A 22,250-nucleotide genomic window follows, 5' to 3' on the forward strand; every position below is an offset into this window, starting at 1 on the left:
ATGTAGTGTAATGTATGTAGTGTAATGTAATGTAATGTAATGTAATGTAATGTGTAATGTAAATGTAATGTAGTGTAATGTAATGTAGTGTAGTGTAATGTAGTGTAATGTAATGTAGTGTAATGTAATGTAGTGTAATGTAATGTAATGTAGTGTAATGTAATGTAATGTAATGTAATGTAGTGTAATGTAGTGTAATGTAATGTAGTGTAGTGTAATGTAGTGTAATGTAATGTAATGTAATGTAATGTAATGTAATGTAATGTAGTGTAATGTAATGTAATGTAATGTAATGTAATGTAATGTAATGTAATGTAATGTAATGTAATGTAATGTAATGTAGTGTAATGTAATGTAATGTAATGTAATGTAGTGTAATGTAATGTAATGTAATGTAATGTAATGTAATGTAATGTAATGTAATGTAATGTAATGTAATGTAATGTAATGTAATGTAATGTAGTGTAATGTAATGTAGTGTAATGTAATGTAATGTAGTGTAATGTAATGTAATGTAATGTATGTAATGTAATGTAGTGTAATGTAATGTAATGTAGTGTAATGTAATGTAATGTAATGTAGTGTAGTGTAATGTAATGTAGTGTAGTGTAATGTAATGTAATGTAGTGTAGTGTAGTGTAATGTAATGTAGTGTAATGTAATGTAATGTAATGTAATGTAGTGTAATGTAATGTAATGTAATGTAATGTAATGTATCATGACACCTCATGGAAGCTAATGTAATAACGTAATGTAATGTAGTGTAATGTAATGTAATGTAGTGTAATGTAATGTAATGTAATGTGCAATCAACACAGAACTACTTAGGCAAACACCAATATTGATATTTTAGATTTTTTTTTAAATCTGAGATGGATACTTAGCCAATTCATTCATAATCAACATAAATACGTCTCATAAAACATTACAAAAATAACCGTGTCAGTGCTACCTCATGGACAAACTATGTAGCCTAAAAGAGACAAGGTAAATAAATTACATAAAAACAGACATTTATTTGGCATTTCTGTACGGTTAGTTATTTTTTATTTGTATATCTGCATTTATGGGTAGTGTGAAATGGCATTGGACCAAGTAGATAGCAACATCATGATTCCCACCCTCTCAACTTCACTCACTCTGAACATAAACATAGACAGGACCATTTGAAACTAGATTTGACCATTTACATTTATTTAGCAACAGGTACAGTATGTTCACAAGTTGCAATTAATGCTTTGAGCACCTTGAAATCTCCTGAACAACACAAATGATGAAAAGGCCTTAAACATTATATATGTTTTCATTTTTAACAATTGAAAAGAAAAGACAAAACTAGTAAAATCATATTTTGTTGTGTTTGATTAGAATCCACATCATCCCCTGCATATTACTATACACATCTACACATGCAGTTTCCTAAAACATACACATTCATGGCCAAGTATACAGCAATATGATGAAGTTAAATATCATCAATTTTCTTCAGGAAGGTGCTTTTGTAGAGAAAAATAAACTTTGCTCATCTCTTAAACAATGCAGAGCTTAGCAATACGTATTCTCTTCACTGTTATAAACAAAGCGCCAAAATAAACATATTCTTCATTGTTGTTGCAGCAAGTTCCCCACCTGGAATTACTCCTCAATAGTAGGTCAGGTTTTAGATCATGCATATGGTTTGACATTTTTCGCCCATTCAATACATATTGTGCATACATTTCCATAGCATACCTTTAAGTTAAGTTTTAGATTGCAAAACCTCCAAGAAAAACAGATTTAAAACTTCCTGGGGGTAGGCAAGGTTTGATTTCCTGGCGACACAGTAAGTGACTACATTAAGGGACGTACAAAAATATGAAGGCAAATTTTGAATGTACAAGTTGCTTGACTGTACTACTATAAGCTGAACAATGGATGCATGCAAGTTAGGAATTTAATAGAAAAAAAAATTGCTTTGGAAAAGGTGCAACCTTAGTTTTTGGGCTAAAAAAATATACAAAATGATAATTACGTTGTTTTTTTTACTGGACATAAGACCACAATGTTAATGAATCCTTCGACAATCAAAACAGCCAAGTATAGTAGGACGTTTACCATGAATTACTGCAACAAAGCAGATCGTATAAGTTGGAGACTTGACGCCATCTCACAAGAGTGGAAAAATGAATGGTTAGAGGCATGAACAGATTCACTTGTACTTCCTCTGCTCTTTCTACTGGACCAGCCAGATGAGTCAGGAGAGCCATTCAACATACATACAGTATGCTCCAATCAGGGGCTACCTCCATGTTAAGACACAATGAACAGAATACAGACAGCGGGTGGATGGGTCACAGTGTATCCATTGAGCTGAGAGGCAAAAACAATCAGGTTCCATGGTGAGGTCCAGTAAGAGATATGGGTCGAGCTCTATGAGTTGACAGCCCTCTCCCAGTCCCCCCTCTCAGTCCTGTGGTAGAGCTGTGGCTGACCCCCGGGGAACAGGCTGTCAGAGTTGGGGTGCTCTAAAAGGAACTGGATGGTGGTCTTCATGTGCTGGACAAAGTGTGGTGGCTCAGCCATCGGAGAGGTGGACAGGTACTGGGCATGGGAGAGAAACACCAGAGTCAAAGTCTGTAGTCTATCACTTTATGGACTGCTGCTTCACACTCATTTTGGGAGTGTTTGAGACTTAACAAGAGGCCTTTGATTAAGTAAATAATAATAATAATAATAATAATAATAAATAGGGAAGTAAAACAAAGTTTGAGGTAGATCATCTTTATATGAGTAATTACTACCACATGCCTTTACCTTTAAAATTGTGTCATCATTTTGTGACAACCAGAAGGCAATATCCAGATTTGGAGACCACCTGCAAGGCCCGATTTTAACAAGCCCTCGACTTGAGTCATATATGTCTGCCATCTGCAACAAGAAGAAAAAGTCTTTAATTTTATGAATGATCTTTGCATCGAGATTGAGTTCTTTAAATATACTGAATATACCAATAACCAAATATCTAATTCTTGGAGAAATCAATATTTTTTTCTTGTTTATGATTACAATCTCTTAAAAATAAATAAACAGTTTAAAATGAGTTTTTTGGATAAATGTTTTCGGGCCATACTTGTTGAGTTTTTAATACACAATTAAGTGTCCAGTATTCACACATAGAAAACCACATTTCATTTCTTATAGTACCTGTCCCCCAGTGAAGGTCCTTGCCGATCGCAGCTCCACTGCAGGTCCTTTATGAGTGAAGAAGGACGAAGGGAACACTTCCCCTGTCTTAACATTTACACCTGTGCAGAAACAGACATATACACAATATATTAGAGGTCCCATGCCATAAAGCATTGCTCTCACTTTGTAGCATATTCATCACTTACCTATTCCATATACTACAGGCCTATGAGTTCCATCAACAACAACGTCATTCATTTCTACAAACACAGAGAACAGAAGGGTTAACTGGATGAAGGTGTAACATGTAGAATACTCGTAAAAAACAGGAAATAAGTATCAAAGTTACCTGTGATGCAACATGTTTCCAAATGAATTTCCTCTTTCAATTTCTGGAACGCTGCTGTAAAGTAAAAAGAGTCTTTTTAAATGTAACAAAGCTTTAAAGCTGCAAGCACAGTATTATAATGAGACACAAGGTAATTTGATAGACTATACCCAGTATATTAAAGCTGAGTTTATGGGATGTTTTTGACTCATCGTTAAATCCCCCAGCGAGATGGAGCTCAAGTCTGCATAATGGAAAGCAAAGCAAAATAAATAAAGATCATCCGAATAGCATGTGCACTTTTTACTACGCCTGTTTATTTGTGTGATTCCTACCTGCCCTCCTTACTGAAGCTACTCAGTGACGTCACAGCTTTCACAAGGAGCGGGATTTCAGACCAGGTGCTGGAACCATCGCAGTGAGCAAGGCAAACAGCTCCACTTCCTAAGAAATAATAAAACATGGCAGACATTAAAAATGTTCATTCCTAACTATAAACACAGCCAGAATAAGACACACAGTGTGAATCTAATGAAAGGAACGTTACCGGTGTGTCGCAGCACAACCAAATGGCAGGTGGTGGCATCATCAGATCCAATAACTGAAACACAGTCTGATAGGTACAACAAAAGGCAGGTATTATCATTGTGATCCTGAATAGTTAACCTAAATTACTATCCAGGAGTAAGTTAGAGACTAACAAATGTTGTGCTTCTAGATTTCATACCAAACACTCCAATCAGGTAAAACTCAAAACATGTATTGTGGTGGAAATTACTGCATTGAAGAATACCTAGGCTCTGTTGGTTTAGACATTCTCCTAAATTTGAAGGGACTGTCACAATAACCCATGTGTGGGCTGAGCAATACAAAGGGTTGATATTCAGAAGATATGTTCTCTTCATGAGGCTTTACTTACTGTCTGCTGGTGTTGTCGCAGCAAACTCTCTCTGTTGGACATATAAGAGGCACTTTGGGTCGACATCAACAAGTGGCTTGGAGCTAAATGTCCTTGCATTTTCCTGTGACACAAGAGTAAAAATGAAATGTATTACTTAAAAAAGAAACAAAAACACCATCAGGCTATAATATTCAATAGTGCTACGTCACAGTTATTAATACAGACCGCAAACCTTCATCTTACCGGTCTTAGTATTATTTGAAAACAACATTTTGTTTGATAGTTGTCATAGAGAAGGAAAATGTAGCCTTATCTTTCAGCTGATGAAAGAAAGGTCAAAATAATTCTCAATAAAGACCAGACAGAAGTTTAAAATATTGTTAATTAAGTCAGCCATAAGGTGTTATTTTATTCCTATTTCTGTCTTAGTCAGTAGTTCTTAATTATATTTAAGGACACACACAGGGAATGTACAATTAGCTAATTTAAAAACGTTTTTTTCTTGCTTTAGTTGGATGCAACCCAAACAATCACATGATAGTTTGCTGTATTATCCCTGACTGATTATGGTCTGCCACCACATGTCACACCCAAATCCAGTCCAGACATGTAATAACCAACTCTGCCATTAAATTATTAACTGTTGCATACAAAAAAAGCAACAAAGACCTGCTGACAGTATCTCATCAGGCCACATTTAGCCAGACAAACCTGTAAATGTGGGTACTTGTCGAACAGTTCCGCTGTGGAGCCTATGCGGTCCAGTCCTCTGTTTTGAATCAACACCGGCATATTGTCTCAAGGTCCACTTTAATATCAGTTTGTTATCATGCTATAATAAAGACCATAACTTCATATTTAATGCTTAACATCTCACATCAACACTACACAAAACGCAGTAACTACAAAACCAAATCATCAAGGAATTTCCTGAATGCTTTCTTCTTCTGCTGTTCCAGACTCGCTGTTTTATTTGGACACAGCGCCACCTACCGGTAGAACGCACAAAGATTGGTATTCACCATCATGACTTAGTGCACGCTGAGTGCGTAGACTCCGTTCTATCGACGCAGGCTACGTAGAACTACTAGCGCAACGTACGTCATCAAAGAGGGCGGGGCGAGTGGTTGAGCCAGCGTAACGTGACGCATGTAAGAAAGTGTTTACCAAGCCCGTGTTTAGGCGAAGTTATCGACTAGTAGACACGTTTAGCGACCGTAAATACTATCTTATAACTACGCACAACGTAAACCAACCGGGGGGGAAACGTTAAAGCTCAACGTTACGTTAGAAAGGAGAAGACTTGCTTTATTCCGTCAACATGAGAGGGGGATCCTCCTCCTACGGAGACCGCGGACGAGACAGGTAACGACGGGTTTGTTGTTCACATACGAGGAGAACTGCAGCAGCATTGTTTGCATAATGTCTGCACAGCACGGGTAGTTTGACCAAAAGCCTTTGCAGTTTTGAAAATTAAGAAATTCTCATGAAAAGATGCAGAATGAGAGTGGAGAAGCTCGGACGTCCTGGAGGCCTCCCCCCAGGCTGGAGTGAGTCTCAGCATTCATCAGGGTAAAGGTCGTGTAAACACCAAGTCTGGTGGCTGGAGCACCAAAGATTAGTTTGTTTCTTCAACAGTGATGTTCCTCAGTATCAATCAATGTGTGTTCATGTATCCAATGCTGTGCTTTCTAACTCATAAACGGGACTTTATCATTTGCAAGAGTAATTAGTGGGTTTAGGCATACACATGCAGTACATAACCTCATCACTTAATTGCAATTTTATATATAAATAAATGTCATTTATATATATATGTATGATAAACGTCGTCCACATATACTTCAGTCTGCATGAGGCCCCTTGTGGATTTGGTGAAAAACAGAATTCTCCCCGGGGTCATAATAATTGTTTGTTACAGACAAACTTAAAATACAGGTTTGGTGACCAAAGTAAATGCAGTTAAAACACAGCAGCTGTTGATAGTTAGTCATTAGCATGATGTAAGCCAGCATGTGATATATAGAGTACATTGCCTTGCTGATTACCCAGTCCTCTTTTTCTCTTTGCCCCTCTCCCTCAGGCCTCGGTTTGGGGCCATGAACAGTCGCAGTGGACCCCCACCGATGAAGTTTGGGAACCCAGGTGAGCGTCTACGCAAGAAGAAATGGAACCTGGACGAGTTGCCGAAATTTGAGAAGAACTTCTATGCTGAACACCCTGAGGTCCAACGCATGAGCCAGGTAAATCGTTATATTTCTTTCTCACACTCACAAACATTAATGAATCATAAAACATACATGTAAAGTGACAAAGTGAAGCATTTTTCCAATGTCCCTCATTTAAAGTAATTTCGATGGCGATGGCCATCATCATATATGTGGTAATTGCAGACAATATTTATACACCAAGCAACAATATATAACACATTTAAACCTCTTATTGATGAAGTACAGTCATACCTAATTTAATGTCTCATCATAATCATATTTCTTTACTGAATCAGAGTTATTTCAATACATAATAAATATTTATAATTCATACACAATCATCATGTTATATCTAGCACGAAGTGGAAGAGTTTCGCAGAAAGAAGGAGATCACCGTCAGAGGCTCTGGCTGTCCAAAGGCGATCCCTGCTTTTCACCAGGCGGAGTTTCCTCGTTAGTAAACCTTCCAATACACAAACCATAATGTCTGTAAGGTGCAGTGTTTGTAAAATGTGTCTTACAAGGACTCATGGTATGTTTACAAGAAGAAAATATCCAGAAGAGTCCAGAGTTTAACTGTCTTGTTGATTGTCCCCCTTCTTCTTCTGACAGAGTATGTGATGGATGTGCTGATGCAGCAGAACTTCAAGGAGCCAACAGCAATCCAGTCTCAGGGCTTCCCTGTGGCCCTGAGTGGCAGGGACATGGTGGGGATCGCACAGACTGGCTCCGGAAAGACACTGGCTGTAAGGCTGCTTGGCCATCATCCGTGACATTTAGCTCTAAAAAGTTTATTAACATAGCACATTGTGCCGATAGCTTAACATAAGATTAGAATTGAAATGCATAGCCCATAAATTAAATACAAGCTAAGAAAACATGCATAGCAGGAACAGCAGCACAACTGCAGAGAATTATTGAACCTCATGCAAGAACATTTTCATATTTTTATCTTAACTTTTTCCATACGGTGGGCTCGTACAAGTGTGCCACATCGGATTCAGTGAAAGGTCTTAACTTTAGATAACTGTGTAGATGACCAGTGTAAACGGCACCTGTGTGTAAAAGAGCGAGCGGTCATGAGAAGTCACATTAGCATAATTAATGCCCCAATGGCTATGCATCGTGACCCATATCTCCTACATTGAAGTCCTGCTTTCAGAGATCCATAAAAGGAAGTCTTTAATTGAAGAAAAAAAAAATCAACTGTGAGAAAATTGGTGAATGTGGCAAGTTCTCCTAAATCACTTGTTCATGTCATTCAAGAACAAATCTGGTTGCACGAGTGGTTCCAATGTTTAATTCAGTCTAAAATATGTCTTCCTAGAAAAGATTCATAGGAGAATGGATGAATTTGTTTGCTTGATTTCCTTGTGACATGATAACAGGATAATTATTTACTTGTAGTTTGTGTTTATTTTTTGTTCCAGTATCTTCTTCCTTCTATTGTACACATCAACCACCAGCCCTACCTGGAGAGGGGAGACGGACCAATTGTGAGTGCAAATTACATTTGTTTTATGTAAGGTGGTGTTTTTTTCTAATGTGTACTGTCTTAGTGTGGGCAGACAACCAGCCCGTGTCACCTTCCTCAATCCTCTTTGACTTCTCTTCATAGTGTCTGGTGTTGGCTCCAACCAGAGAGCTGGCTCAGCAGGTTCAACAGGTTGCATTTGACTATGGCAAGTCTTCCCGTATCAAAAGCACCTGTGTCTATGGTGGAGCTCCCAAAGGACCACAGATTCGAGACCTCGAGAGGGGTGGGTGTTGTTACAGACGGACACATGCAATAGATCCATTTCCAAACCCATGTATCAAAAATCCTCTTGAACATATACGTGCTTGTGTATTTATAAGCATCTAATAATATGTGTTGTTTTTTGGGGATATGTTGATTTTGTATGACTCTAGGTGTAGAGATATGTATCGCCACACCTGGTCGCCTTATTGACTTCCTGGAGAGCGGGAAGACTAACCTGCGGCGCTGCACCTACCTGGTGCTGGATGAGGCTGACCGCATGCTGGACATGGGCTTTGAGCCACAGATTCGCAAGATAGTCGAACAAATCAGGGTAGGCTCAGTTAGGCTCAGACTGCACATTTTAAAACGATCACTTTGACTTATTAATATCAGAGTATTTTAAGTTAAATGAGTTGCATGCTTTCTCTCTCTTTCTGTCTTTTAGCCTGATAGACAGACTCTGATGTGGAGCGCAACCTGGCCGAAGGATGTCCGGCAGCTTGCCGAGGACTTCCTGAGGGACCACGTCCAGATTAACATTGGCGCTCTGGAGCTCAGTGCCAACCACAACATCCTGCAGATAGTCGATGTCTGCATGGACACTGAAAAGGACCATAAGTAAGGGAGAAGACATCTGACCTTAAATTACTTTATGTCATGATTATCTCATTAGCTGCTACAGTGTAGTTACAGAACACTAGCTTATCATTTCACACAGTTGAAACTGAGCTTAGTGCCACTGCTGTGCTAAGATTGTTTCTCCCTGTCTGCAGACTTTTTCAGCTGATGGAGGAGATAATGGCTGAGAAAGAGAACAAAACCATCATCTTTGTGGAGACGAAGAAGCGTTGTGATGAAGTTACCAGGAGGATGAGGCGGGAAGGGTGAGAAATGACTGTTATGACACAACCTGATGACTTTAGTACGAGGATGAATTATCATTAATATTTGATAGACAGAAGCTATTCAGAGTCTTTGCTAATACTACCACGTCACTGTGTTTTGTTTTTTTGTCTAGATGGCCAGCCATGTGTATCCATGGAGACAAGAGCCAGCCAGAAAGAGATTGGGTACTTGCAGGTAAGAAAAACTGTAACAATAACATTTCCCAGTCAACACTGGTGCTCGTCATCATACCTGTGGAGTCAGTGGACAACACAGAATAGTCACAACACAAAGACTGCTGATCAATCGGTGAAGGCACTAGTTTTAAAGTTAGGTATTCATTATCGCCTGCGTTGAGTGTGAGTGGAGAGGACTTCCTTGTCTAATTCCTACTCATATTTTGTTTAATCCTACAGAATTTCGGAGTGGTAAAGCTCCCATACTGATTGCTACGGATGTGGCCTCTCGTGGTCTGGGTATGTCTGCTCACACATACAGTTAAAGCTGCAGAATCTCTCACATGAATGTCTCACCTCTCATTCTTTATGCATTTTCCTGTGAATAATCCTTTTTTTATAAAAAATAATAGTATTGCCACAGTTAACATACGTGTGTACACTACAACTGCAACTATTTTTTTTGACCAATAGGTAAGTATGCTACAGATGAGACAAGCTATATCTGGCAATGAGACGGGGTAAAAACAACATGCATTTCTCAACATTAAATGTTGAATTAACTGCCGTTGACTATTGTCCTGCAAATATCCCCGCTGCGGGATTATCTTATTTCATCTTATCTTATCTTATATTATATTATCTTGTCTGGTTGACATTATCTCACTAGGAATTTGGTGGTATCCGTTTGAATTTGGTGATGAACAATGAAATAAATCAGCACAGTATATTATATATAAGAATCTCTCTTACTATTATAACCTGACAGCTAAATTCAACCCTAGTATGGAGGCTGCAGGCCTGCTGGGTTTATAGTCTGTTTCTTGTTACTGCACTTAAAAAGCTTCCTTCAACCGGGGCTCTTTGGCACGCTGCATGAAAGGAGGGCCGTGTGGGGCAGATGCTACTGCACACCTTTTCTTATGTCTCCTTTATAGTGTCAGTACAAATTCAAAGAAGATGCTGCTCATATGACCCGTTCTTCCACATATTAATAAATTGTATTGTATAGAGATCTTTTGTTTGATATATTTCTGCAAAATGATATATATTGTTAAGTCTTGCGGATGCATTTGAGTAGGACAGTGTCAGCTGATTTGTCTCTGGTCCACCAACAGGAAGGCTATGGTGGCTATCTAATGTGTTGGCAGGATAAATGTGAGAAGGGGGGATAAGTGAAGTGTCTTTGACTTGCTAAAATTCCTATGACCGTATCCTTGTTCTTTTTTCCCCTCTTCTCCTCTCAGGGTTTGGCAGCACACGGCAGCTGTAACAGTCTGCGCTGCTGTCCCTTCCCCGTCAGTCACGTTAAAGTAGAAGTTTGGCTAGTTTTAGAGGGATTAAAGCCCTCTTATTCCTCTTGGGTAACTAAGATCCCCCTGCCCAGTATTGTCAGAGTTTTAAAATCCAACGAGCCTTGCTTGGGAGAAGCCTGAGGTTCCTGTTTGTCTGTCCATCGGTCCGTCCCAAAAAGCAGACAGACAGGGGACAGAGAGTTAGATGGGCTCGTCTGGATCCAGTCCTGGCCAGGGTCTGAGGAGGGTCCTGCCATGCAGCGAGAGAGCAACAAACACAGCGGTTGTGTGTGTTAAACGGTTCTGCTCCCGTCTGACCTTGCTGGTGTGTGCAGAAGGTGAGGGATGAATCCGGTCTCCCTCCCCCTCAGCCCCTATAAACCAGGACTGATCAGGGGGAAATGACCACTTTGTTAAAACGACATGACGGGGGTAAGTACCTCACCGCCCCTTTCTCTTAACGCCTCCATGAGCTCACCATACATTCAGGTACTTCCACCGTGGAAATCACAGTTTTAATCCCGGCACATCGTCATTCTGTCATTCAGTCATTCAGTCGGTCGTGGTTGGTGAAATAACTTCCCGCTGTCATGATGGAGGAGAAAACTTATTGATCAGCAGTGCTGTCAAAGCCCCCCGTTTTCTGTAATACGAAACAGGCTCCTTGTCGTCACATATTTTACCCAGTACTTAAATAGATGTGAAGATTTTGAAGCCTTAATACAATTTCTGTAAAGTTTAATGTAAAAAAAAAAAAAAAAAAAAAAAAAAACTGAGATCAAGTTCAGTTTTAACTGTGTAGGATTTAAATCATTTATAATGGTGGTTAACTAAAATGTATATTTGGACTTGTGGATCACATTTTCATGTGAATAAACCAGGTAAGTTATTTGTTTGATTTTTATTAACAATATATATATTTACATAAAAACCATCAGCTCTTTTAGTGGTTAAATGATCATTCTTTTTTCCAAAAGCTTTCTGCCCTGTGAAATTATCATATTTTTCCTTTCCTCCATCTTATAAAACCAATTGCTCTTTATGCAAAAGATGTGGAAGACATCAAGTTCGTCATCAACTATGACTATCCCGGCTCCTCTGAGGATTATGTCCACCGTATTGGACGTACGGCCCGCAGTTCCAACAAGGGGACTGCCTACACCTTCTTCACCCCAGGGAACATACGGCAGGCTCGAGACCTGGTCCGGGTGCTGGCGGAGGCCCGGCAGGCCATCAACCCTAAACTGCTTCAGTTCGTGGAGTCGGGGCGTGGTTTAGGAGGAGGTGGTAAGAACAACCTAGTACATCACAGTCCATCATAATGTAATGAGATATAATAATAATACTGACATTACGTTTTTTGTTTGTTACAGGTGGCAGAATGCGTTACCGTGGCAGCAGCTCCAACAACCCTAACAATATGTACCAGGGGGATTGTGATCGCCGCATGCATGCTGGCCGTGGCGGCGGCGGCGGCAGCAGCAGCAGAGACCACGGCAGTAGCTTCAGCCGTGACAGCCACAACAACCGTGATGGAGACCGCTCCACTTCCTCCTACAGGGACAGAGGCCGGGATCACAGGAACAGCCACAGCTCGGGCTCAGATCAGTACCAGAGCTACAGTGGCAGCGGGGCCTACAACTCCCACAACGGAGCCCAGGCCAGTGGAGGTCCGCAAAAGTCCAGCCAGCCGCAGGGTCCGTTTGGACAGCCTCCTCCTGCTCTTCCTCCTCCCCCATTATCAGGGGGATTGCAGCCTCTGATGCCTCATCAGTTTGCTCAGCAACAGCAAACGCTCATGGGCTTCATTGGGCAACCGCCTTACCCTTTTGCTTCTCCTCCCCCTCCTCCTCCTCCAGGCCCTCACCCTCTGAGGAAGTAGAATTATGAGCAAGAAGCACTGAGTTAATTGTCGCTACTTAGCGTGTTCAAAGTGTAATTTTGTTTAAACTCTCCAACTCTTTCCCTCTCCAAGAGACGGGGATTTGATCAAGCGTATAGCTAAGGAGGTAAGGGCTTATATATCTTTAATTTGTTTCATGCTTTTTGACGAACTTTTACCTTTTCTTTTTTCCAACCTCAACTTAACCATGTACCATGGCATTTTATTTGTCAATCTCCAGTTTAAGTTGTGTCGTCCATCAGCTGTATTAGGATTTGATTACAATGAAATTAGGCCTCAGTGGTATGTGGTTGAAAGTGTTGGCCTATGGGAATGTTTATTTCTATTATATACCATCCCAGTCCAGAGTCATGTGTTGCTCTCTGGTTTTATTAAAGTTAGACATGTTTTGCTTATTTTGTTTAAGGTTTTGACTAGCACTATATTCTAATTATTGCATTCATTTTGGGGTTTGTGTTATTCTAAACATTGAAGCAGTGATCCAAGTTGTGAATCTTATTCCATAGTTTTGTTACCATGCAACCACAATTTTTTGTTCAGTCATAACAATTTGGATACATTCTCACTCTTTACTTTCCTTAAGCAAGACAAAACTTCTGTATTTCTATTTACTTATAACTGTTGTTAACTCCCATATTGCTTTAATGAGCAGATCCGCTAATGCAGACCTATTTTCGTATGCAATTTGGACTAAATTGCAGTTTGTTTCATCTTTTGTTCATCATGTATTTTTTCTTCATAAATAAAAACAGTCAAAACAGTATTTTCTACTTAAAAAATAATTTGTCAAATTGGTATACGTCAAATTCCCCATACAAATGACTTTATTTGCCTTAAATACACATTTGTAGTACATTCTCATTTTGTATCCAGCAGTATGTACATGTATGTAAATATACATTATTGCACAAAGCTTTTATTTACATTAGGAACACAAATGAAAAGACAGTTTGACTCCCTCACAAATAGACACATACTGTAATTAGTGGCCTTGTCACAACACTTAGTTTGTTTTTCTCTCAGTTGTGAAACAATCTTAACAATTTGGATCCAGTTTAGTTGATTCACTCGCTTTAGGTTTTAAGTTACATGTTTCTAGTTCCTCAAGTTGTTTTTCCTCTTGCCATTTAAAATGAATGTGGGAGGTCCAGTCTGACGATACAGTTGAAGCTGGACGAGGATAACAGATTTGCATGCACAGTGCCTGTTCATGTTCATGACCTTTTGCAATGTACTGCAAACTGAAGCAAAGAGGTTATTAAGTAAAAGACGAAGGTTATTAAGGATAGGGATTTGTATCTGTAATAGGTTTTGTAAAGGGGGAGCTCTGCAATAACTTGCACATTTTTAGCGTAACCCTAAATGCACCTCAATGAATACGACACCCAGGCATGATATAGCATGGCTACGAGACATGAGGGTCCTGTCTCATGTTTCTGGCAATTTTCCTGGTCGTGGGATTAGTGCGATAGCAGGGTTTGTAACTGTAATCCATCAGTGCAGACAGGGCCGACAAATCACAGGTGACCTGCTGAGTTAATCCCTTATCTGCCGCTGTTCATCCTAAAGAGGAAAATGCAATTAACTTGTAGGCAATAACAAAAGGCAAATATGTGCATAAATCAGTTTCTGGCAATGTAGTCAAACCTGTTACAGTCCCTTTGATGCATAGTTTACAATAAATCGTGCAATGTCCATTATTTGCAATCAGATTGAGCCACGGAGGACTGAAAGGTGGTTACTGAGGCTATTTTTTGTCTCATTATTGCTTTCTTCCTTCCAGTCTTGGACAAGTTAGTGGTGTAGCTGTAAATAAATGAAAGCAAATATCTAGGGTAATGAAATAGCTCATCCATAGTATTATGAAACAGCCTATCAGAATATTAATGGCACGGTGTGATGATGCGAGTTGATGGTCCGTAAGAAACACTTGAACAGAATCAATATAACTCAGTGGGTGATAGAAATGGATCCCTCATCATCTCATGAACGGAATCTCCGGCTCTATTGTAGTTAAACACATTTGGAGTTTCACATGTATTTCAGTATCCTATTTATCAGGTGGAAACCAGTCTGCCTCCGATATAATTTTATTTTAATCTTTATGACTTTTTAGCGCTCCAATCAACTCAGTGGCCGTAGTTATTAGGATAATTCTGTAACATTACTTGTTTCACAAATAGTTTCTGATACGGACATGGACGTATGAAATCAGAGACAAAGATCAAACTCGTAATTTTGTATACATATATGTACAGGAGCAAATGAAAATCAAACGTTTCATCTCAGGCACATGTGGTAGAATCAGACCGGATGTACGTAATGTCAACTCAGGACGTCACATGTCCCTCTTTGGGTCAATCAACAGTGGAAAGGCAGCAAATGAGAAAAGACTATATTGTAATGTGGAATGGTTTCATGTGCAAAATTAAAACAATAGGTGCATGATAGTTCATGTTGTGTAAAATAACTCAAAATTAAAATCCTGAGTGAAACATAACATAAAAAAGTGTCCCCAATCGTTGAAAAGTGCAGAAATGAAAAGCTAAATTTCAGTAATATTACAGGGGCAGATGTTAAGTACCCTCCCTTTGTAATCCTTCACAGAAGACATTTTGACAATGCGTTAAACAACTGTGCTTTTCCCAATATGACAAGTCTTCTGTGGTAACTGTTGTATGTCACAGCTCGGACAAACACTGTGCACGTATGACATTAATATTAAAAGACAACACTTAAAAATGACATACCAATTCATTATTAATGCAACCAGGAGACACTGATGTTATTTCTCCTGATATTTTCCCAGTTATTACTGCATTTTTGATGAACTCATACTTTGAACTGTCTGCATTGAATATAAGGGAACGACTTCGATAATTTCAAAGTGATAATTACATTTTGTTTCATTATTTCCCTATGCATTTGAAGTGGTTTGCTAAAAGTTAAGCATGATAGCATCTGACTTTTAAGTACATTAATGCTGCTCTTCTCTGACCACTGATATACTGCTGGAACAATTAATCAATTCATCATTTGATAAGAATTCAAATTCTGAAAATCAAGTTATTTGTCATGTAAAAATACCAACTATTTCTGTCGTAGGTTGAAAACATTGGGTGTTTTGGCTGTTGGTTGGACTGTAAACATCACCTTAAGCATGTAACCGACTTCAAGATTAACTGAAAAGTATTATTGTGATTTGTTTCAACCCTACTCTGAACACTGGTCGCACTACAATACTCTGATTGTGGGACATTTTTGCTCATGCTATCCAAAGTAGGGAATTAATCAGACACTTGCTTTAAGGTTGAGAAATAATGTGAGATACCAGCTGCTACATGTTATCCCATGACATGGACATCTGAGAGGATTGTTAAACAGAAAAATGCACACATTAAGTTTTTTTTAGAGGCTCAACTTGTTTTCCCAAAAGTCACTGCATTGAATCAATGTTTCTGACGGTAAAGCATTGGAATGATTGTTGGAAGAAGAAAAAATATCAACAGTACTAAACACAGGAACGCGGAGATGATTGAACAAAGGACAGGAAGGCGCGACAGAAGGCACAAGGTAGAAGCTGGTTCCCACAACTGGTCTCACGTCAGTTTGTATTACCAAACAAGAGTTTGAAACCACTGACGTGTAAAGAGGCAGTCTCATCTCAAGCCAGTGATGTGGGACAACTTCAACCTAAATCTAAAGGAAGCAGCAGTTCAGATGACAGGAGGTGGGTTTTTTCTCCCTACAGGTTTCCCCAAGTGTTTGGAGGCGGGAACTGGTCCACATCACCAGATTCATCATGACATTTGTCCCCCAGGTTGAATGTCAGCTTGTATCGCAAACGTACTTTTTCCTGAAACACAGGAGAAGAAATATCAGTTTTCTCGTAAACAAAAAGAAAAAAAGTCTTAGTTTACATTCAGTGTTTATCACCAAAAGGCAGAGCACCTTGTGAGGGTTAGCCAACAGCAGGATCTGTGTGACGGCGGCTGGAGGCAGGATGGGATTGAAGGCGGGGAGCTCGGTGCTAGAGGGAGGCTGCAGCCTTACTCTCATCACCTAGGCACAACCACACGAAAATCATATTAACAAGTGATATGCACAAATAATACTTTAGTCGAAAGACATTGTTTCCACCAGATTGCCTTAGACCAACCTTTGGCACAGCTGCCTGAAAGCGGATGTTGGTGACGGGAATGGGGGCCGATGACAGCATGGAGATGATCACCACCAGCACGTCAGGCCGCGAAGGAGGACAGTCACGGGCAAAGGTGAACAACACCCGGAGGCTGTGTTTGTCGAATACAGTCACTGGTAATAAATTGCCTGAAACATATGTGCAGACACGGGGCGGGACAAAACAGAAGATGATGAAAAGAAATAAAGAGAGAAAACTGCACATATGACCAGACCCAGCGTCACTGTCGGGCCTGGTGTTATTGCTCCCGCTTACTAGGTTTGATTGCTTCCAGAGGCACGGTAACGTCAGATAGAGAGGGGTTGTCATGGGGGTCAGTAGGAGCTAATGAGCCTTTCTCAGCAGCTGCCAGACTGAGGCTGGAGAGGAGGAGAGTATCCGGCTGCTCTGAATGGACAGCAAATGTGGGCCCTGGAGCAGGAGCGGGACAATAGGAGGCGGTGGTGGTTCCAGTAGGAGCGGGTCTAGAGCCGGCATTGGACTTGGTCTGCAGATCTCGTAAGGTGACTCTGGACTGAGGTTGGATCTTATCCCTAGATGTTGAAGAACAGCAAACACAGACATACTTGCATCACACACTTTAACGACTTTAAAAAGGTAATTAATTCCATATACTCCAGTTTATTTAACTTACCATTTGACCTGCTGGCTCTGTGGGGGTAGTGACTGCTGTAACAATGTCTTCCCCAACAATTCCAGCTCTTCCATGGGTTTAGGAGGAGCAGCGGGCCCCCCTGCTGGTGCAGCTTGTGGTGTTTGGACCACAGCTGGTAGCAGCACTGCAGCAGGGACCGATGTAGAAAAAGATTCTGTGCCATCAGAGGACTGAGAGAACAAACGGAGGGGTTAAGGTTTGCCGTCAAAAAGTGTATGAGAAGATGGAAAGGATTGGATACGGTTTTGTAAAATCAGACATTTTATTAAAATTTCAGTGCACCTGAAAATTGTGCTGAGAGTCGAAGTTTTCCGTTACATTCAGTCCTAGGAAATAATAGACAACAAAAGGTTAACTCAATTTTATTCCAACTTTTAGTGATAACAACAAAATTAAATACTGTTCAAAATTATTTCAAACAAATCCTGAACACAATTTTAAAATTAGAAGCAGACCAAGAGTTTGTGAAAAACTTCTAGTAAGGCTGTGAATGAGTGTAGCTTTGTTGTGGTCTATCCAGATGTGGCTTTTATCTGAGGATGCTGTTTCAGCCAGCAGGAGTGTGAGCCACAAACTGAGCTCACTGTGCTGACTCGTCATTGCTTGTTACAAAATGAGGATTAGTAATCTACCTTTGCGTTAACAAGCCAGATGAGTTTTATTTGTGTTTACCTAGTGACATGAGCTCATCATCCAAGAGGCTGAGGCCCATGTTCTGAGTCAGGGTCTGGAGGCTGGAGGGCTCTGGGTTGGATGGTGTTGCGTTGGCTGATGCATTAAGTCCCATCAAGTCTACGAGAGCTGAGCTACTGCTGCCTGTTTTGGACAGAGGGAACACAGTTGTGATCTTGAAGTCCACAAACGTGTTGATCAAGCTTAGTAAACAATGATAGAAGCCAAATCACTAGCATGCACCTACCTGCTTGTGAGGGCATGGTTATGCCGTCCTTCGACACATCCTCTCCCTTCACCAGCTGCCTGTACAGGTTGATGACCTGAGTCAGGCTGTCATTGGCCTGTAGGATATCGGCTAGAAGCAGAAAAAATAAGCTCATTAGCACCACCAATGTGGTTTTATGGTTTGAAAATGGGCCTGATTCTGTGAAATTTGTGTCGGGGAAAAAAGTGACCTAATTAATGCCTTTCTAATATGACATACTGTCAAAGTCATTAAGTCAGCAACCTTACCTAAAGCATCGTCACTATCCTCTGTATCACTTGCTAATCGGAATAGTGTAGGCCTCATCTTCTCACAGCGCTGGTAAAGATCCTGCAAACAAACACATGTTAAAAACAGAGTGGCACAAGCAGAATAACTAGACTGCAGCTAATCTTTAATGTGCTGAGCTGTGCTAACCTTAATGAGTTCCTGGTTGCTCTGGGAGCAGCTCTCCTTGCTGTAGCCCTCCAGCAACTGGCTCAGCAGGCTGACACTCTCCTTCACCTCCTGGATGGCGTTTAATCGCTTCGATACCTTCTCTACACGCTTTTGGTCCTGAAAAAACAGCGATAGGATCTCACAATGAGTGAATATGTTCATCACGATGACGACAAGGGAGACAATATAATGTATAATGGTAATAAAAAGCGATATTACAGTTAAGGACTACTCCTATACATTTTCTTATATAAACAATTTTTATAAAATTATACTAAATGTGTAATCAGTAAAACAAGTTTCAAGATTCTTCAGTTTAGTAATTTCTTGATGAAACTAAAGCCTGGTGTTTGATAATACATAGATCAAAACCTTGATTAATAATTGGATATTCAGCTTTTCAGTAGATTGAGGTCATAACTCATAAAGTATTAAACACAATGATAATCCTAAAAAGGCCTAAACACGAATATCCAGATGCATTAATGTTATCATGCTACATAATCTGGTGTGTCTTTTGTGCAAAGACACACACCAGTCTTTTGTGCAAATGGTGGAAAACCGCAGACAGACATGCATGTAAGACCACATACTGTACAGCACATTTGGTAAACAAAACCAAAGACTCACCTCCTGGACCATTTCCTTAATGAGCTTGTTTGCTGCTCTTAGATCTTCTTGGTGAGTGCTGTTCAATAAGCGAGACAGCGTCTACAAAAACAGGATAGGACAGAAGAGGGAGAGGAAAGAAAAGAGGAAGAGAACTTGTAAACAGTTTTTCAGTTGAGGGTTTTCCCAGGAGTTAAACCCTGTTCAGATTGATGGGTGCCTCGATGCATCACTCATACCTTGGATTTCTCCTCATCCTCAAAGATGACATTTTTGGCTCTGGGTGGAGGGGGTGGGAGGGGTTTTTCATCAGGAAGCACAGGATCCAGCTTGACAATGCCTGGAAGAGAGCAAGGACAGCCATTAACCTCACATGAGAACAAACAGATCAGCCAAGTCTAGGTCATCTGGGTCACCTATGAATCAGAGTCCTCTACATGACCTATGTGATACTGGTGCTATAACATTGTTCTGGACACTTACTTAAGATAATACAACAAATTTATAACAAGACAGTCAGTCGCATTCTGTCAAATGCATCACAAACCAACGTGCCAAAGATATGGTTCATACACAACAACTGCATAACACTTAGATCACACAACATTCAACAAAGCATGACTAAGGACATTAGTCTCATGTTTGTGGCTCAGCACTATGAAAAGGAGAACTGACACAACCTTGTACAAAACACTGTTTGTTAATAAAAGGAAATGATCAGGAACCGAAAAACACATTATTAGTCAAATATGGGAACTAAAAAAAAAAAGTTAGAAACCTTCTTATTATTATTTTTGGTGTGCCTGTTAAGGGTTCACCACAGAGGATCCTCTAATTCCTTCTAGTTGGTAACCTTGTCCTCAACCTGATTTTATGATCCACATATGTGATTTGGTTTTACGCCACGGCCCTTCCTGATGCAACATCCACCCCTGCCCAGACGCCCAGCACTTATGTTTTAGTGGTGGGAGGAAACTTGCAACATGCAAACTCCACACAGAAAGGCCCCGAGTGGGGATCGAACAGTCCTTACTACTTTTTGTTTATCTTGATTGTTTGTCATGTTCTCTTTTTGTCCTGAAGCGCTCACCCTGTTTTTTCAGCATTTGATAGGCGTCTACTATCTTGGTCTCATCAGGCAGCCTCACTGTCCAGCTGTATATTATTTCTAACACCTTCTTCTTCACTGGCTCTGGAGACCGGGCACCCAAATACTGCAGAAAAGAGGGAATTCATATTTTAGTTGTTAATGTGAAATGCGTTTATGCTTGAACAACAACTAGATAAATACACTGACGACTGGCCTACTGTTCTGTAATTTTCTTTAACCTTTCCCGTAAGGTTTTCCTAAGCAATAAGCAAGTTCTTCCTCTGGTTCGCAAAGCCCTACACAAAATAATTTGCAGCCAAACAGGTATGTAGGAATAATAGACTGGGATCATTACCTTAGGGGACACCACTTTGATGAGTTCATTGAGAAAGCGAAACTTTCCAACCTCACTGTGAAATCGCTTTCCACAGTTCTTCATGCATGTTTCCAGAACCTGGGAATTGTGTAATTGTTTTGTTTTTTTTAACATTTGTACAGACAAGCCTTCACAGTAAAAACTATATTGACAAGTGGTTTCTAATGTGGTGTTCTGCAGACCTTTACACATGTTAGCTTACCAAAAGCGCTTGCATAGCCTCCCATTCCTGGGGAGACTGGATTTTGTGGGCCAGAAGTCTGGTTGCAAGCTGGGGACTGATGGAGAACAACAAAATGTAACCTTTGCAGATTAATGCAAGACATGAATTTAAAATGTGCTGCAAGCACACTGGAAAAATGATTTGGCGAGTGTGAAGCAAAACACCCGTGGCATAAAAATGTGAATGGTCTGACATGTCTCATGTTGTGGAATAATATTATGTAGCTCATATATTGTTTTTTACATAGTTGTGACAGCTGTGAAACTGGTTTAAACCAAGTTGTTAGAATGTAGATCAACCACTGGCACATTGCTGATTTAATTCTACATTTTGCATATGGTGATTAACAAACATGTACTCTGAAATGGTGTGACGTATTCATCATCATCTCACCCTTCTGGTTCATTGTTGAGCTGATCACAAAATCCCTTGATATTGTCCAAATCAGTCTCCTTATTCAAAGGATTGGTGGCCTTGTCTGTGCAAAAGGAAAATACATTAAGCTGAAGTGTCTGATTTCACAGCAGCAAAGTACTGAGTCAAGTCTCAGACACGCCTGTCATCCCTGTCAGCAGCTGTTTGCTTTATGCAAACTATGAGTCCTCTGGTTTGGAGAGAGGCGGAGAAAAGGATGTCTGAATCCTGTCACGTTACCCGGTTAGATCAGACGTGAAGCATCGGTTTGGTTCCTGGTTTTGGGCTCATGTGGCTTGTCTTGTCAGCAGCTAACTAGCTGATGTTAGCAGTCAGCTGGACATTGATTTCGTGTTAAGTGTCATGCTTGTGTAGCATCGATAACCTCGACCTGTCAACAGTAAACATCATATGAGCTCACAGTACGAGCACAGTAAACGTGTGAGTTTGTTCCTTAACAACTGCACTTTATATTTTGATGACATTCGCTCTCTTTAGTGTCACACATCTCTTCCCTTCCTAAAGTGGTCTGGCCGACAATACGTCTCCGATTCTCTTGTAAGCGTATCTACTATCTCTCTCCATTCATAAATCCGTCTGACTGTCCATCATAATGACTTACTGATGCGAGACTGCAGGGTAACCTCATCCGGAGGCGCCGCCGCCGCCGCCATCTTTCGGGAATTCTAAACAAATGGCA

The 22,250-nt window shown here is 40.2% G+C and overlaps 3 protein-coding genes across 5 annotated transcripts; 1 reads left to right on the forward strand and 2 right to left on the reverse strand.

Annotated features, from left to right (window-relative positions):
- Positions 1 to 1,079: 1,079 nt before the first annotated feature.
- On the reverse strand, positions 1,080 to 5,319 carry ntan1 (N-terminal asparagine amidase). 2 transcript variants are annotated; one of them, XM_054604668.1, is made up of 10 exons: positions 5,106 to 5,319; positions 4,413 to 4,515; positions 4,041 to 4,106; positions 3,829 to 3,937; positions 3,664 to 3,737; positions 3,515 to 3,565; positions 3,372 to 3,425; positions 3,184 to 3,284; positions 2,794 to 2,907; positions 1,080 to 2,580 (listed from the first exon to the last, which is right to left on the reverse strand). In XM_054604668.1, exons 1-10 carry the CDS (start codon positions 5,184 to 5,186, stop codon positions 2,410 to 2,412), a joined length of 924 nt encoding a protein of 307 aa, XP_054460643.1. In that variant the 5' UTR covers positions 5,187 to 5,319; the 3' UTR covers positions 1,080 to 2,409. The 2 variants fall into 2 exon arrangements, with proteins under 2 accessions (XP_054460643.1, XP_054460642.1); XM_054604667.1 differs by having other exon boundaries at positions 3,515 to 3,568.
- Positions 5,320 to 5,501: 182 nt separating this feature from the next.
- Positions 5,502 to 13,367, forward strand: LOC129096441 (probable ATP-dependent RNA helicase DDX17). Of its 2 annotated transcripts, none has more exons than XM_054605222.1 (13): positions 5,502 to 5,759; positions 6,478 to 6,637; positions 6,961 to 7,057; positions 7,217 to 7,350; positions 8,035 to 8,100; positions 8,223 to 8,364; positions 8,516 to 8,676; positions 8,791 to 8,963; positions 9,119 to 9,229; positions 9,364 to 9,425; positions 9,647 to 9,706; positions 11,752 to 11,988; positions 12,075 to 13,367. In XM_054605222.1, the coding sequence occupies exons 1-13, from the start codon at positions 5,716 to 5,718 to the stop codon at positions 12,581 to 12,583; spliced, it is 1,956 nt and encodes a 651-aa protein (XP_054461197.1). In that variant the 5' UTR covers positions 5,502 to 5,715; the 3' UTR covers positions 12,584 to 13,367. The 2 variants fall into 2 exon arrangements, with proteins under 2 accessions (XP_054461197.1, XP_054461198.1); XM_054605223.1 differs by having other exon boundaries at positions 11,752 to 11,985.
- A 49-nt stretch (positions 13,368 to 13,416) lies between these two features.
- Positions 13,417 to 22,225, reverse strand: LOC129096440 (ADP-ribosylation factor-binding protein GGA1-like). The gene is made up of 17 exons (XM_054605221.1): positions 22,173 to 22,225; positions 21,530 to 21,614; positions 21,116 to 21,191; positions 20,893 to 20,991; positions 20,538 to 20,661; positions 19,687 to 19,787; positions 19,469 to 19,549; positions 18,818 to 18,955; positions 18,649 to 18,730; positions 18,380 to 18,490; positions 18,133 to 18,276; positions 17,743 to 17,786; positions 17,440 to 17,630; positions 17,061 to 17,338; positions 16,764 to 16,933; positions 16,556 to 16,666; positions 13,417 to 16,460 (listed from the first exon to the last, which is right to left on the reverse strand). The coding sequence occupies exons 1-17, from the start codon at positions 22,222 to 22,224 to the stop codon at positions 16,350 to 16,352; spliced, it is 1,998 nt and encodes a 665-aa protein (XP_054461196.1). The 5' UTR covers position 22,225; the 3' UTR covers positions 13,417 to 16,349.
- Positions 22,226 to 22,250: the final 25 nt, after the last annotated feature.

This window comes from Anoplopoma fimbria, chromosome 9, assembly GCF_027596085.1.
Source record: "Anoplopoma fimbria isolate UVic2021 breed Golden Eagle Sablefish chromosome 9, Afim_UVic_2022, whole genome shotgun sequence".
Taxonomy (NCBI): Eukaryota; Metazoa; Chordata; class Actinopteri; order Perciformes; family Anoplopomatidae; genus Anoplopoma; species Anoplopoma fimbria.